Source organism: Lissotriton helveticus, chromosome 11, assembly GCF_964261635.1.
Source record: "Lissotriton helveticus chromosome 11, aLisHel1.1, whole genome shotgun sequence".
Taxonomy (NCBI): Eukaryota; Metazoa; Chordata; class Amphibia; order Caudata; family Salamandridae; genus Lissotriton; species Lissotriton helveticus.
The window spans coordinates 935,286,405-935,303,940 of NC_136072.1; the positions used below are offsets into that span (position 1 = coordinate 935,286,405).

General features: G+C 47.9%; 1 protein-coding gene across 2 annotated transcripts in view; it reads right to left on the reverse strand.

Annotated features, from left to right (window-relative positions):
• INPP5J (inositol polyphosphate-5-phosphatase J) overlaps positions 1-17,536 on the reverse strand; it is a 186,523-nt gene that overhangs the window by 14,212 nt on the left and 154,775 nt on the right. For both annotated transcript variants that reach the window (XM_078667265.1, XM_078667264.1), the window contains exons 11-12: positions 6,105-6,191; positions 932-1,036 (exon numbers count right to left, since the gene is read on the reverse strand). In XM_078667265.1, the coding sequence (XP_078523391.1) occupies positions 932-1,036; positions 6,105-6,191 (192 nt within the window). The remainder of the gene's footprint in view (positions 1-931; positions 1,037-6,104; positions 6,192-17,536) is intronic.

Sequence of the window (17,536 nt, forward strand, 5' to 3'; positions counted from 1 at the left end):
ACATTCTAATCGAGGGTGCGGTCATGACGGCCGGGAGCCGTCATCAGCACACGAGCACTGTGTGCCATGACGGCTCCTGGCCGTCATCAGCATGGAAGGGGTTAAAGTAAACACTTGGGTCATTACCTTGACAATGGCTGATCCATTGGAGGCAAGGTGGATCTTCTCTTATGATGTGTCTATAAAAATAATTGCCATGAGCTTGGCATCTATTGCCTTGAACATGGCAACCGCTGTCAGTTCCAGATTAAACAACGTGCTGAATATACTCAGCACAAACATAGCCGTGTCTACTTCAGAAGGCCCATGATGCAAGGCCTTAGAAGGCAGGAACAAATCATGGAGGGCCACAGGACGTTCTCCTAGCTCTGTGTGGCGCACCGGGTTGTGTTTAGGCGCTTGGGCTTTATTATAACGGGCAAGGATCGCCCATCTTTCATCAGAAAACCAACCCATATTGTCCAGCTCAAACCCTGCAATCATGTGAGAAGTACCCAGTGTATAGAGATGTCTTATCGGTTACCCACCATGGCAAATCACTTAATCTCCCCCTGCCTAAAAAAATGACTTTGGGATTTGTAACTGGTGCTCGTGTAAGGTGCTCCAGTGTCCTTGGGCCGAGGTCACGCTATGTGCAACTACAAAAGTAAATAATTCATTTGGCAGGGCAGTGACTGTGAAATGTCCCGTCCAATTCAGAATTAAAAAGCACACTGGATCAGAAACGTAATAAGGACACACAGGGAGCAGCTAAAGCAAGGTCCGAACACTGTTCCAAAATACCTTTGCACAATATGAAAACCCCACACAATAAAAGGGCAACCTTTATTTGTCTGGTGCATAATGTAAACAACCACGTTAGTAACGCTTTGCTGTGTACAGTAAAAAAAACATAAAAGGAAAGAGAATCTATTTCTAGGAAACATCTGACCTGAAAAGGCTCAGTCACCCCCACCAAAGTGCCAAGGTTGTTGCTATAGTAACCGAGAATGTACTCGCTTGTTCCCTTCGGCAGCGACTCTTCATTAAACGTGACCTGAAACGAGGAAAAAAGGAAGATATTACATGGGAAGGCGCCATCGGGAGCTCTCGCGCATAGAAATCTTAACACTGGTGCTCGTTTGTGCAACTTTCAGGTCATGTTATCAACATTCTCTCTACAGAGCGTCGCCTCTCTGCAGTTCTTCTATCGAGAAGTATTACTATAACTCTAGCTCATGTACAGAGGCTTCCCTTGTACTCTAGAGTACAAGGGAAGCCTCTGTACATGAGCTAGATTGAGAATCTGGAACTCACTTCCGCCTCAGCTCCGGACCACCACCTCCTCCCTTGCCTTCAAAACTGACCTCAAAGTTCTCCTCCTTCAAAGACACTTCCAAATGTAATCCATGCCCTCTCTATTATCTGAAGGAGCCCTTCAATTATTGAAAAATCTACTTTACATGTCTATGGAAGTGTCTTCCCATTGTGTTCTTGTGGTGTGAGAGTCTGCCATTTATTGCAGTATTATCCTTCTACATGTCTTTGGGACTCTTGCGTAACATGCACCCGTCACTTTCTCTTGTAACACACTGTTTTCTACCTCTTACTTTTGTTTGTTTTCGATACCTGCACAAGTGCCACCAGTGCCTACGTAACGTTTGTTCTTGTGCTTGAGTGTCCTCCATATATTGCAGTATTATACCTCTGTTTATTTTGAATGTTTTTGTAACCTGCACATGTCACTTTTTCCTCCTGCAATGCACCGTTTGCTACCTCTTGTATTTTGTTGGCTCACGATTGTCACTTTTGTAATGCACCGTTTGCTACCTCTTGGCTCACGATTGTCACTTTTGTAATGCACCGTTTGCTACCTCTTGTATTTTGCTGGCTCACGATTGTCATTTTTGCTTCATTCAATGTAACGTTTGCTTTTGTTTTTTGCTCACTTGTAATGTTCTCATGTATCAGTTCTGTTCCTTTTGTGAAGCGCTCTGACACCTTCGAGAAAAGTCCGCGCTATATAAAAACGCATAAATAAATAAATAAAAATAAATAGAGCAGCAGCTCTGGGCAGAGCTGTCCAGTGCCAAATGTGTTGGGAACAGGGCTCGAGTCGGGGTACCACGAGGGTGGATGGCGTCCTCCCACTTATTTCACCGGGGGGACGCCGTCCCCCCTGCCAAACAGCTGGACTTCACTCTTTAGCCTCTCTGGGACAAGGAGCTCGGCACTTTTCGTGACGTCACTTCCTGTCGTGACGTCACTTCCAGTGACAGCATCCTCCCACTTCTTTTTTTACGACTTGTGCCCTGGTTGTGAATCATAATAATAGTGGGTCCAAGGTTTTTCTTTAGGGGCGGGACCTCCGCCGAGAAGCCGTCTTTTTTTTCTTTTTTTGTGGAAGCGGGCTGTGTGGCCACCCTTTTCATAATTATTTTGGGGCTCCAGGGAGCACATCCCGCAGGGCCTGAGACATAGTTTTTTTTTAACAAAAAGGGGCCATGCAGCCCCCCTCCCGAGGCCGATTTCGGCCCAGAGACCCCCATCCACCAGGGCATGGCCACATATTTTTAATGGAGGGTGGTCAACGAGGTCCCATCCAGAGGTCGCTTTCGGCCCCGGGACCCCATCCCGCGGGGCATGGCCACATATTTTTTATTTAAATATTTTTAATGGAGGGGGCCACGCGACCCCCCCCCCTCCAGAGGCCTTTATCGACACTGGGGACCCCATTCCCTAGGGCATTGCCTAGTTTCTTTTAAATTAGATATTCGGGAGGGCCACTTTTAGCCCCGGGGACCCTACCCCCTGGGACCAGCCCTCACGTTGGGGACAGCAGGGGGAGCACCAATGCCCCTGCAGTACTTACCGGCTCCCTGCCTCCTGAGGGAGCGGCATTGCTTTTGGGCAAAGAGAGCTGCAAACATGCAGCTCCCTTTGCCCAAAAGCAATTCTGCTTTGCTTTTTGTAAACTCTCGCTTCTACGAAGCAAAGCAGAGTTTGCTATGACAGGGCGGGAGCCGTGCTCCTGTCCTGCCATAGCAAACTGCAATGTCCCGGGGGTGGGCACTCCGAGACATTGCTGGAGCCTGCCCTGGGGAGTGGCGGTCCCCAGGGCAATAGAAGGCTCCAGGAGGGGGACCGTGCGCCCCCCTCCTTTCATAGGCAAAGCCCAGGGAGGTCGTGGTGCCGGGAGCCAGGGGGCCGCAACTGACCCCCAACCTCTTTTAATTAGTGTCCCAGGAGGGGGTTGTCCCCAGGCTGCTGAGGGGCCACGTGCCCCCTGCATTTGTTAATTAAAGCCCGGGAAGGTGACGGTCCCCGGGGCTGCGTTAGGGGGCAGGAGCCCCCCAACACTTCAAAAAAATAATAATAAAGCACCAGGGAGGTGGCGGTCCTCAGGGCTGCAGGGGAGCCACGAGCTCCCCGCATTTCAGTCAGTATCACCCCGGGGAGGTAGCTGTATCCGGGGCTGCGGGGGCCACCTCAGGGCCCCTGCATTAACATAAAGTAATGCCCCCAGGACCTGGCCCACCAAGGGCTCATTAAAATGAACCACGGGACACCGATTTATTTATTTATTTTTTTCTCAGTGGGATTTGTGTACGGTACGCAGATCCTACCGAAGAAAAAAAAGAGCTTTTTTTGGCCCTGGGGTCCCTGCGGGACCCTCTGACCAGGTCTAAGGGGTCAGGGTGTTTCTACTATGCCCCCTTTTCTTTCTTTTTTTATCATTTTGATCCCTTTTTTCTTGTGACTCGGTTTTACTGAGTCACAAGATGGCTGCCAACACTTCTTGGTTTGAAGTGTTGGCAGCCAATCAGAGTGAAGCTCGTGCTCGGGAGGTTTTGCGGATTAACTGCAGTCCCCAGATATTGATATATATATTTTTTTATTTCTCAGGAACTACTGAACGGATTTACACCATTGAAAGCAAAGAGTGCTCTCCGGACCAAGAGCTACCTCTCTGCCAAATTTGGTGTCATTCCGTTCAGCAGTTCGGGCTGTAGCTGCGACAAAGGTTTCCTTCGGAAATTAACATGGAGAAAACGCGTTTTGGGACCCCCCTTTTTTCTCAGCCCCCACTTGATGAAGCACCCCAAAACTTTCAAGACAGGAGCTGACAGGAGCGCCCCATTAGTTTTGGAAATTTCGCAAACATTCGTCAAATGGCACCAAAGATATTGGCAAATCAAAAAACATGTTTCCTATGGAAACTAGGTCCTAACTCTAACTACATATATATAAGCACATGTACTGAGGCATCTCAACAAACAGTAAGCACCAGCATACACAAGCCTTGCCATATCCTGAGCTGAACTGACTGTACAGAGGTTGTAGCTTGAGGGCTGTTATTTGCCAATGTTTTTTTGTAAGGTTACCGACATTGGCATTAATGGTGTTGTCCACCTGATATGTGTAGAACTGTCTCAAAATAACAGGACATTTGTACTCAGCAGTCTTGACATACATGATGCAGCTGCACAAAGCTTTCCCCATACCCTGATGTTTCTGCATGAGCCGTCTCGTCATCGATTGAGTTCCTTTGCAGAGTCATCTCCCCATACCTGGAACTCCACACTATAGCCGCCTTACCATACTTCGAGTTCCTGTGTGCATCAGTCTCACAAACAGTTGGAGATTCAGTGCTTAGCACACTCATGACACCTGCGGCACCTATACAGAGCTCTCTGACCACACGTGCAGCTCCTACATAGAACTACCGCACAATGCCCTGGAACTCATCTACATCACTGTCTCACCACTCCTGGAGTTCCTCATCTACATCGCTGTCTCACCACTCCTGGAGTTCCTCATCTACATCGCTGTCTCACCACTCCTGGAGTTCTTGTTTTGAGGTGTCTACCATAGCGGAAGCCGTTCTACATGCTGTCCCACCGTACCCAGGCACTACTACACTCTATAGTCTCATCAGACACCAGATCTCCTGTCGAGAGACATCACACTCTTATGGGAGTTCATATATGGAGCCTTCTCAGAAAGCCAGAGAGTTCCTTATGGAGCTGTCTAACCAAAGGTTTGAGCTTCTGTATTTAGTTCTCCAACACCTATATGAAGTTGTCGTACACTACGTATAGTCCCTATATGTAACTTCTCACCACAGCTTGGATCTCATGTCTATTGCTGTCTCATCACATGTGGAGCTCTTGCTGAGAGCTCCCTAGCCATACTCTGGAGCTTCTGCACTCAGAGGTCCCACCATGTCTGGGGCACCCGTGTAGAACAATCTCATCAGACCCAGGAGCTCACACATGAAGACATCCTATCCATAGGCCAGAGCTCCTTTGTTGACCTCCCTTACCATTGTGTTGACAATCTGCATGAGATGTTGCCCCATGAATTGGAACTTCCATTCAGACCTGCCCCACAATGAAGCCGCAGTAGGGTGCAAACTCAGCATACGCTTTAAGCATAGCATACAGAGCAGTCAAAAAATATAATGAAGCTGCTGTAGATACCTGACAAAAGACTCCAACGATACACTAGAACTCCGAGTACTGATAGACATCTCCACCTAAGGTGACACTCTTGTAGGTGCCGGGCTATGCCTCCTTATCTTCCAGGTACGACCAACTTCAATGACATTTACAGGCAAAGAAAGAAGAGATGGAAACACTAGGGTCCCCTCCTACATCCCTTTGGGCAGAAGGTCCTTCTGACTGTTTCAGATTGCTCCTTTCCTTTATTTGTAACATTTTACTCACAGTAAAGAATTGGATTGTCGTTATGTACAACTTTGATAGGATGCTCTATATCTCTGTAAGTGTGAAACAGATCTTTTATTGAAGAGCCACCCTCCGGAATTTGATTTGCATTATACCCTTTCTGAGTTTTCAATAACTTTGAAATAAAGGTCTTTCTATTCACAATTCACAAGGCTTTGATTTTAGAGTGGTTATCTTTTCCCAATATTTAGCTACTTTGACAGTATACAGCTATGTGACCAAGCGCCAATGTATAGACCTGTTGGCTAGACTCCAGATCTCCTGCACAAAGCTGTCTTCCCCAATACTGGCGATCGCACACAGTGTTATCTTGCTCTCCGCGGAGACCTAAAATTTACCATAAGCCACATTCCCAGTTCACTCCAGATGACCCACCTGATGTCGATGCCTGACTCCATCCAAGTCCTCTTCATGTTTCGCCCATACATAGGCAACATAATCTTTGTGATGCTTGAATCCCACCTGAGAAAAGGAAAATAAAGTGAAGAAACAGTATGTTGGTGAAGGGCATTACTGCAGCGTTCCTGCATGTCACACATTGGGCAACCAAATAATAACCAGTCCATAGCCTGCCCCCTTGAGCCCAGGTAACCACATGTACTATGTACCTCTCCACAGAAAACTTAAAAAGACACCTTGGTGCCCATTAATACCCAACAACATGAGTCCAGGGGATGGCTCAGTATTGATTTTTGACCACACTGAAGTTGATGCCTTGTTGCTTAACTTTAAAATGTCCACGTTTTTGCAAGCTAGACAATCATTCTCCCAAAAAGGCACTCACCATATCATTTTTAGTCTTCACAAAGGTCAAAGGACATGTACTAGTCTCTCTCTCAGGGACAATACACCAGTCATATCTTCTCTCCTTCAAGGTTAAGGGCACGCGCCCCATGATTGCCTTTCTGGGTCACTGCAGCCATCCCATCCTATGTCTCTCGCCTTCTCTGGTAAGCACAGTCATCTAATGTTTTCTGCCTCAGGAGCCAATGCATCCAAGCTGTCACCTGCATCTGGGGTCTGCATAGTCAAACCTCTCTGCATCAGGTTGAAGGGTGTACACCAACCATGCCAGCCCCTTTCCTTCTGGGTCACTTCAGTGACCCTATACTCTACCTCTAAGTCTCTCCATCTTTCCTTGATAAACACAACTGTGATGTGCTAATGCTTTCAGGCTCAGGGACCAATCCACCCACTCTGTCCTCTGTCTCTGGAGTCTGCTCTGCCAATATACTCCTCTCCTTGAGAGACCAATCCCCCTCCCTAGCCATTCTCCGTCAGGGCTGTCAGTGTGTCAGTTCTACTGACCCTCGCTCAGAGCCGGTTTGCTCATACTATCCTCACACTCAAATGGTTTCATGTACTAAAACATTCATTCCCTTGGTTTCAGGCAGTCCACCTGGTGGTCCATCTCACTAGATTTCCATCTTACACTCAAAGTAGTCCACCAAGCTGGCCTCTTCTTCGTTACACAATTAAATGATGATGCGGGTGGCATCTATCCTAAATTGAACATCTGCGGTGCGAGGGTACCCCAGGGCCCTTAGTGAGGGACAGGACACAGAGGCAGACTCTTCCTACTTTGAAGAGACAGTCAGTACTGTGACATTCATGCTACACAGAGGATCAAGGGAGAAGTGTGGCTCAATGGTTAGGAGAAGTGTGGATCAATGGTTAGAGCGGCAGACCCTGATGCAGAGGTCTGACCCGGGACCAGGGTTCAATTCCCGCCTCGGCGGATCTTGGGCTCAATTTCCTCGGACTGGATAATTCTCGCCTCGGTGCCTATTCTAATCATGAGTCCCACTCTGCACCTCTGGGCAATAGCTTGCTTAATCTCCACAACGGCCCCAATAGCGCTAGGATGCCTAGCTTCACCTTGGGTTTGCACAGGAGTGGGCATTTCACAGGGAAAAGCCAGGAAGGGTTCCACAGCGCCAAGACACCTCAGGGTATAAGTGCACTATACAAGTACGAATTCATTTCATTCATTCATTTAATTCATTCATTTCATTCAATGCCTTGATGTTCATCCTATGCAGAGGGTCAGTACTGTAATGTTCACCCTCCACTGAGGGTCCGTGCTGTGCTGCTCACTGAGGGTCAGTACTGTGATGTTCACCCTCCACCGAGGGCTAGTGCTGTGACGGTCACCCTCCACTGAGGGTAAGTGCTGTGATGTCCATCTTTCGCTGAGGGTCAGTGCTGCAATGTTCATTGTACACTGAGTGTCACTGCTGTGACGCTGAGGGTCAGTGCAGTGAAGTGACCTATAGTGCTGGTGCTGTCAGGTGACATGTTCTACCTTTAGTTCTGTGCCTTGGTGCATTCGGTACTGTGAAGTGCTTTGTTCTACACTTCAAGGCAGTGCCATGATGCAACTCTTTCAAAATAAATGTAGGGTCAATGCTACGATGTGACGCCAACCCTATAAGGTAACCTATTCCCATTCTACATCTGGGATCAGTGATATGAGGGGAGGACTCACCCCAGCTCCTGGATACTCTTGCGGGTGATTGGCCATGCTCTACAAATACTGATTTATTGATTGATTGATTGATTGATTGACTGTTTGTAATGATCAAGTCCCCAAGTGATCATGTAGTTTAAAGGTGGTTTATTTCAGGATAGTTAGAAGATGATAAGTAGATAGGAACAAGACCACAGGGAGACCCCACCAGGAGCAGCCAGCATGCTGCTCATTGTATGTTGATGTCCAGTGCAGTGAAGAGACTGATCCGGCAGTCTCCGCTTTGCGAGGCAGATTGTCTCTGTTTTCCAGTGAATGAATGTCGTTACATGGAGTGCACCTCTCCATGTGGTTCTTCAAGGGTCAGCAGCTGAAGATAACTTCTCTATAGAGTAAAACGCCCCCAGTCCCTTCTTTGTATTCTGAAGATAACTTTCCCATTATTTACTTAAGGTCACTGCTATGATGTGACCTGAGGGTAACTTCTTCCAGTCATTTACTTAAGGATGCTGCTATGATGTCATCTGAAGATAACTTTCCCACCATTTGCATAAGGTCTCTTGTATGATGTAACTTGAAAATAACTTTCCTATAATTTACATAAGGTCACTGCTATGATGTAACCTGTAGATACATTTCCTGTCATTTACATAAAGTAACTGCTATGATGTGAAGTGAGCAGGGCTTTGAGTGGGATGAAAAAAACGGGAAGGCCTCTCAAAATGGCGTGGCCTATATAAGGGCGTTGCTTAAAAACACGTACGCTAAAAACCTGTGCTTAGTATACAGTCTGACTGGTATGTTGCTGTTTTTAGGTTTCGACCTGGCGAGGGGCTTGCCCCTCCCAGATCGAAAACTTTTGTCTTCAGTAGGGATGTTTGGACCGCCTCTGTTTCCAATTGGCTAGCTCCATAAATGGAGGCTAGCCATTGGGAGACAGAGGCTGTCAATTGCGCTTTCTCTTGAAAACGCGATTCGGGGGCGTTTCGCGGTGTTTTTTTAAGCCCCGCCCCTTTGTCCTGGGCCGCGCTGCGATTGGCTGCCGGCCCGGGACACCCCCGTGACGTCATTCCCGGGCCGCGCTGTGATTGGCTGCCGGCCCGGGACCTGACTTGTCTTACAAGGTTTTGACCTTGGTGAATGGGGCTATCCTGCGCCTCGAGGAGCCACCATCAGGTCTGAAACCTACTTTGACTTGGCGGGGAAGCTTTTCAGGGCATGCATTGGTCACTTCACTGATTCTCTCTGGTCTGCAGGAAGCAGGTTCCCAACCAGAGCATCGGTTATAATGTTTTTCACTTTGGTAAGCAGGAGTGCGTGCCCATAGCTTTTGGTTTCAATGACGTAGCCAAGGACTGCTTGCCCTTCATCAATACCCGGGAAATGTATTTGACCCACAGATGCCCGTTGTGTTTTATTTCTGCAGACAGGTTCCTGCGTGACACGGCTCTGCCGTATCTGTGCTGAAACGCCCTTCAGCGGCGCGGCGGCCGTACTGGAGCCCGTGAATAGCCCCTCGATGCTGCATTCCAGCTCGGCGCTCGCGCGGGCTGGGTGTCTCGAAGTTGGGCTCGGTTTTGCGCACATGTGATGACGGGAACAAAGCGTGTTCAGTGTGTCTCCGGCGCTTGAGTTATTTTGCCTGCAAAGTTGAAGGCAGCAGCTGTCACTGCAGCACAGCCTCCTCCACGGCTGTTGACACCGGTCCCCCCTACCGTCCATTTCCGCCAGTGGAGCGGCGCAGAGCGTCTCCTGCAGCCGGGCAGAGCCAGCGCCGCCAGCCGAGCCAGGGAGGGCGCCACCGGGCAGCCGAGCCGCGCCACCCCGAGGTGGGGGAGACCCCCAGGAGGTACCGGAGCCGGCGACGGGCCACCAGGGAACGAGGACAGCAGTTCCCACGGGAGGTGAGCACCGGGTCGTGATATCTATGTCGGTGAGATAGCTCGGCGGGTTGAGCACTCTTGATGAAGAGAGGTGTATGCAAATATAGGATCACACGGGCAAGACTGGTTCTGTCTTTCATTTACGTGAAGTCTGTACACGGAATACTATTGATTTGAGTAAAAATAACAGGTACTTCGAAGGTATTACACCACTGCTGTAATAGACTGAAACAGACACCCGCCGATGCCTGTCCCCGCTCACCACACAAGTGGCCCAGGAATCCGGCAAAGACACGGGGCACTTTCCTATTATTTATTTTGGAATAACAATTTTTATGTAATCGGACAGGTATCCTTGTGTTTCAGCGAAAAACTTTCTCGACAGCAAATATAGGTACAGACGAGATGATTTTTATGTGGCCGCTATAAATCACTTCAACTAATTAGAATAATTGACTATTAGGGACTTTGATCAGGGTGTGCCACCGCAGAAGGGAGATTGATAAAGGTTATACAGTAGGTGTCGACCCGCTCTGCATTCCTATACTGAGTTGTGCAGTTGCTATTTCTGCGGTGAGGCATTTCAGTCCCCCCTCTCTCCCTCCCAGGGTTATGAAGCGTTCTGAATCGGAAAAAGGGGCGTGTTGGCGCTATACAAACCTCAGGCTAAAACGCACAAAGAGATGAATGAATAAACGGACCTCTAGGTGGATGCATAGAAATGCCGCTGAGGGTGTGCGGGGCGGCCTCCCCCTCGTGCCCCCCGCCCTTCCCTCGGTCACAGGACCCGCCGGCAGCATGGCATGATACTTCTATATTAGGAAGGTGACCTCGCCGTGTGACTCCGCGCCGGAGGGAGGGCGGCCTGTCTCCCTCTTTAGTTCCTGCAGAAATTTCAATTTATAGACGTCATTTCTAGCTGGCCTCCGCCCGGGCCCCCTTTGCGCCCCTTGCAGGTTCGAAGGGCGTAGAAAGCAATAATGGATGACGCCCCTCGTTTCATAGCGAGATTGTATGTGTGTGTCATAGAAACGTTGAATTGACCGTCATCCGGCGAGCAACCTCCTGTGGAGAATTGAATGCTACAGTACCCCCAGCCTCCCTTTCAATGTGATATCATATCTGCCTCCTCAGCGTGGCCTCTCTCCCTCTCCTTAGAGGCCCTTACTCCTCCGCCTCTTCCTGTGGTCTCTTCCTGTGTCACCCTTAGTCGTCTGATATCACCTCCTTTAATACTTAAGAGGCCCTCCTGTCTCACACCGTGACCTCTCACCCTAAGCCACACACTCTAATCTTACACGGTATAATACACCCCTCTTCCTTCAGTTTCATCGTATGACCTCTTACTTCTTAACCCTTCTAATATCTCACTGTGTATTTACAATTTATTCCAAACTACACCTCTTTCTTCAGTGTCAGGTTATGGCGCCTTACTCTTGAGATGCCTACTCCAGCCTTACATTGTAGATTGGTTTTCCTATGTTCAGCCTCTAGTTGTTGTGAATCCTAATGGTTTTTATCAGCGTTTTCCAATATTTCCAAAAATTGAAAAAATCAGTCATCAGTGTTAGCTCTTTTTCACCACGTTAAAAAAAACCTGGTGTTGTGTTCCGGTGCATAGGAAGAAATTGTCTTTTTGTTTCCTTTCTTCCGGTGTTTATTTTCATGATTAATTCTTCCTTTCTTCTTTGCTGCTCCTATTTTTCTTCTTTATATTTTCCGTTCCATTTGCTCTCCAAAGCAACTTCTCATTATTTCCCACACTTTCCTGCCTGTCTCATTTCCCAGAGCTTGAACACCTCTTTCCAGCAGTCCAGTTCTGCACTATATACAGGATGCACAATTATGGGGATATCTTTGCACCTATTAAGATTTGATTCTAGATAAAAGTTAATGTGAAAGTTCAATACACCTCACTGCTGTGCTAATCAGATTTGCAAAAACGCTTTCACTTGCAGGAATAAATCATCTTGGCATTGGCCTCTTGAGTGCCCGTCTTGTTCTTTGTATGTGCTGTTAAACGGATGTATATATGTACATCTAAATATTTAGCAAGTTGTATTGTTTTAAACTTGTACTGGAATTTAAATGAATGGGCCACTGTGGATATACAGCAGGAGTTTTTTATGTGGCATATATGTACTTTTGAGTTTCACATTTACAAAATGAATTACATATCTTTGTAAGTGAGTGTCATTCCCTTTGTTGGGATTTTATTGCAATCTACTATGTCTACCGCACTTCTTCCCCCAACCTGAAGATATTTTTTATGTTACACGTCATTATTTATTGCACCCCAAGAGAGCGCATTCTGTCGCGATCAAGGCTGCTGTGAGCAGTTGAAGCGCGTTGACAGTTTGTCACTCTTAGCGCTTTAATAACGTTTTTTTTAAACACTCACTGAGGAGTTCTTCCGTATCCCTATCTTTGCTAGTGGATACTTTTTCTGCATGTTATGCGGCTTGGCGGCAAGCCGCATAACAGGACGCATGATCAGGACGACAACACCGGCATTCAGGAAGCTTGCCAGCAAGGCACGTTTGGATTATTTGAAGTGATGACGCAGGCGTGGCCCCCCGCAAGCTCCAACAATGTTGCTTGAAGAGCAGAAGAAGGAAATTATGAACTCGGGAGTCGGAGAACGCTGGAGATTTGGATTTTCCCTTCCGGGTAAGTGGCATAGCAAGCGATAGCGGGAGCCGGCACTTTCGGCAGACACCAGTTGGTGTATTGTGTATGGAATTGTGCTGAACAAGGTGTAATTCAGTTCTAATACAGCGCAGAGATGAGTGAAGAAGAATGTGCTGCCAGAGAGCAGGAAGCTCTGCAACTATTTAATGAAAGTAATCCTGACTGTATTACGAAGGAAATACTAGTATTCCAATCACAAATGATTTGGGGAGAAATCAGAACCTTTTGGAGAAATTAAAAAAGAGGAAAATATTGCGCTAGTGGGAGAGTGCATCTCTCAAACAATATGTCCAGGTGGGACATGTACCGAGAGGCTCGTGCATCATGATAACACCAACATATGAGAACCCTCACCCAGATCTCGTTAAAGAATGGGCAGAACACAATGCACAAAGTTCTATGGGGATGTCCCACATGCTGATAAAATAGGCTGAAATAGAACGAGCTGAGGTTGTTGAGAAAATCAAAGAGCTCAATATTAAACTAGACCAAGATAGAAATCAAGAAAGAATCAAAAAACTTCAAGGAGAACTTGAAGAATGATTGCATAAGTATGAATTGATAATAAGGAAAGAAAAGCCACCAAGTTTTTACGCGATCGCCTCGACTACCAGAGAGGGCAAATACACATTTGCCAATCACTATGATAATTTGCGAAGTCAAGGTTACAATACACTAATAAATCGTGCCAAGAACATTCTGGGAGTGAAATCCGCTCTGACACAGGATCCAAAGTTGAAGTGGATGACACAACTAGAAAAGAAGGTGGAATGGTCAAATTCTCCACATCGGATGAGCTACGCTTTTTACAGGAAGATCAACTCAAGGAATGCAAAACAGGAAGAGGGCGAGGAAGACCCAGAGGAGGCGGAAACAAAGGAGGAGTGGCTAAGGGTGAAGAAGGAACACGAGAAGACTCTGCAGAGAGGAGTACGCGCAATGAAAAGAAGATCAAATAAATAATGACAATGCTACGGTCATAAATATAGTCTCTGTCGCTTTGACCAACAAAGACGTAGCAACATTGGAGTTGGGACTCTCTTACTGCTGCAAAAATCGTTTTCATTACTCAAGTACCAGAATCAATGTGTATAAATTTACAAGAAAATACATTCAAATTAACCAAAGCACATACGCTGCGTGAGTCAGCAGCTGGAATTATTTTTTAAAATCCTATAGTCAGCTCATTACCGTCTTATATTAGGGACACCGCTGACTTTTTAAAGCGTGTTTATGATGTTGAGTGGGAGAGTGATAACCCTTGATGTCTCGTCCCTATACACCAGTATACACTACAAAGATGGATTAAGTGCAGTACAACATTTCTTAAGTATTAGACCTTTAGCAATCGCCATGCACAAGAATATGCTTCTAGAAATGATTGAATGGTGCCTTACTAATAACATCTTTATTTTTGCCATTCAAGTTATTGTAGTTTTGTAATCCCCCGAAGCAAATATGTTTTTTTAACAAGGGGGGCGGGGTTGCACATGGTAATAAAAGGTGCTGTCTGCCACACATCCATACCCTGCCGTATTGGTAGGTTTTAGTGCAGTTTTACACAGAATCGTTTAGTGTTTAACTCGATCTTTGCTCTTACTGGGAACGGTTTCGCCTTTGGAAAACTTAGAGCTATTGGCAATGTAAATGACAATGCCATTTATTTATCTGTTTTCAAAACCAACACATAAATACAAATTTTGTCATTTACAATGCCAATAGCTCAAACTTTTCCAAAGGCGAAACCGTTGCATTGTAAATGCTTGTTGTCATTGCATCCAGATGTATAATACATTAAGTAACATTATACCTACAACAAGCCAAAACTATTGGCTTTGTCGATGGTTGTTAGTTGCATGAGATAAATAAGCAACAACTATGGCTTCGTTGTTTATAATATTAAAAACGTTTCAGTTCTGTAATGATGAGACCCCACAACGAATCTCTTCAAAGTTACATCAAAGGCATTGAAGAGCGGTACTGCTTCAGAGGTAAGATTTTTTTGACACCCTGAGAGTGAAGGCAGAAATGGACAGTCCGATAGGGACCCGTCTTCGTACGTGCTTAGAACTGCCGGCGCAGCACCGGCAAGACCTGGCTTACTTAAAGCCCTGAGCATGAGGATAACTTCTCCCTATCATTTACATAAGTCACTGCTATGATGTGACCTGAAGATCACGTTCCTGTCATTTACATGAAGTAACTGCTATGATGTGGCGTAAGGATACCTCCTTCCTCTCATTTACATAGGTCACTGCTATGATGTGATCTGAGAGATAACTTTCCTGAAATTTACATAAGGTCACTGCTATGTTGTGGCGTGAGGATAACTTATTCCTATAACTTACACGAGGTCGGTGCTAAGCTTTGACCTAAAGAGCACGTCTTCCTATAATTCACATAAGGTCAGTTCTATACTATAATGTGCCCGTATCCTTACTGCCCATGAAGGATTAGGGGGTCTGAGGACATTTCTTCCTCTCTACCTCTTGGGACACTTCTGCAATGTTATATCCCTGCTTCTAATCTCCACTGAGGCCAGACCCCCTCCAGTGCTCTCTGAGGTTACTGTTGAGAGCGGAACTTTCTCTCTGTTCTGTACATAGGGTCAGTGTTAACAAGTGCCCGCGTGCCTGCACAGTGATGAGACAAGTGCCCGCTGTGCCTGCACAGTGATGAGACAAGTGCCCGCGTGCATGTACGGTGATGAGACAAGTGCCTGCACAGTGATGAGACAAGTGACCGCGTGCCTGCACAGTGATGAGACAAGTGCCTGCACAGTGATGAGACAAGTGCCTGCACAGTGATGAGACAAGTGACCGCGTGCCTGCACAGTGATGAGACAAGTGCCCGCGTGCCTGCACAGTGATGAGACAAGTGACCGCGTGCCTGCACAGTGATGAGACAAGTGCCCGCGTGCCTGCACAGTGATGAGACAAGTGACCGCGTGCCTGCAAAGTGATGAGACAAGTGACCGCGTGCCTGCACAGTGATGAGACAAGTGCCCGCGTGCCTGCACAGTGATGAGACAAGTGCCCGCGTGCCTGCACAGTGATGAGACAAGTGACCGCGTGCCTGCACAGTGATGAGACAAGTGCCTGTACAGTGATGAGACAAGTGACCGCATGCCTGCACAGTGATGAGACAAGTGCCCGCGTGCCTGCACAGTGATGAGACAAGTGCCCGCGTGCCTGCACAGTGATGAGCCAAGTGCCCGCTGTGCCTGCACAGTGATGAGACAAGTGCCCGCGTGCATGTACGGTGATGAGACAAGTGCCTGCACAGTGATGAGACAAGTGACCGCGTGCCTGCACAGTGATGAGACAAGTGCCTGCACAGTGATGAGACAAGTGCCTGCACAGTGATGAGACAAGTGACCGCGTGCCTGCACAGTGATGAGACAAGTGCCCGCGTGCCTGCACAGTGATGAGACAAGTGACCGCGTGCCTGCACAGTGATGAGACAAGTGCCCGCGTGCCTGCACAGTGATGAGACAAGTGACCGCGTGCCTGCAAAGTGATGAGACAAGTGACCGCGTGCCTGCACAGTGATGAGACAAGTGCCCGCGTGCCTGCACAGTGATGAGACAAGTGCCCGCGTGCCTGCACAGTGATGAGACAAGTGACCGCGTGCCTGCACAGTGATGAGACAAGTGCCTGTACAGTGATGAGACAAGTGACCGCATGCCTGCACAGTGATGAGACAAGTGCCCGCGTGCCTGCACAGTGATGAGACAAGTGCCCGCGTGCCTGCACAGTGATGAGCCAAGTGCCCGCATGCATGCACAGTGATGAGACAAGTACCCGCGTGCATGTACAGTGATGAGACAAGTGCCCGCGTGCATGCACAGAGATGAGACAAGTGACCGCGCGCATGTACAGTGATGAGACAAGTGCCCGCGTGCATGCACAGTGATGAGACAAGTGACCGCGTGCATGCACAGTGATGAGACAAGGGCCCGCGTGCATGTACAGTGATGAGACAAGTGCCCGCGTGCATGTACAGTGATGAGACAAGTGCCCGCGTGCCTGCACAGTGATGAGACAAGTGACCGCGTGCCTGCACAGTGATGAGACAAGTGACCGCGTGCATGCACAGTGATGAGACAAGTGCCCACGTACAGTGATGAGACAAGTGCCCGCGTGCATGTACAGTGATTAGACAAGTGCCCGTGTGCCTGCACAGTGATGAGAAAAGTGCCCGCATGCATGTACAGTGATGAGACAAGTGCCCGCGTGCCTGCAAAGTGATGAGACAAGTGCCCGCGTGCCTGCACAGTGATGAGACAAGTGACCGCGTGCCTGCACAGTGATGAGACAAGTGCCTGCACAGTGATGAGACAAGTGACCGCGTGCCTGCACAGTGATGAGACAAGTGCCCGACAAGTGCCCGCATGCATGCACAGTGATGAGACAAGTGTCCGCGTGCATCTACAGTGATGAGACAAGTGCCCGCGTGCATGCAAAGTGATGAGACAAGTGACCGCGTGCATGTACAGTGATGAGACAAGGGCCCGCGTTCATGTACAGGGATGAGACAAGTGCCCACGTGCATGTACAGTGATGAGACAAGTGCCCGCGTGCCTGCACAGTGATGAGACAAGTGACCGCGTGCCTGCACAGTGATGAGACAAGTGACCGCGTGCATGCACAGTGATGAGACAAGTGCCCACATACAGTGATGAGACAAGTGCCCGCGTGCCTGCACAGTGATGAGAAAAGTGCCTGTGTGCATGCACAGTGATGAGACAAGTGCCTGCGTGC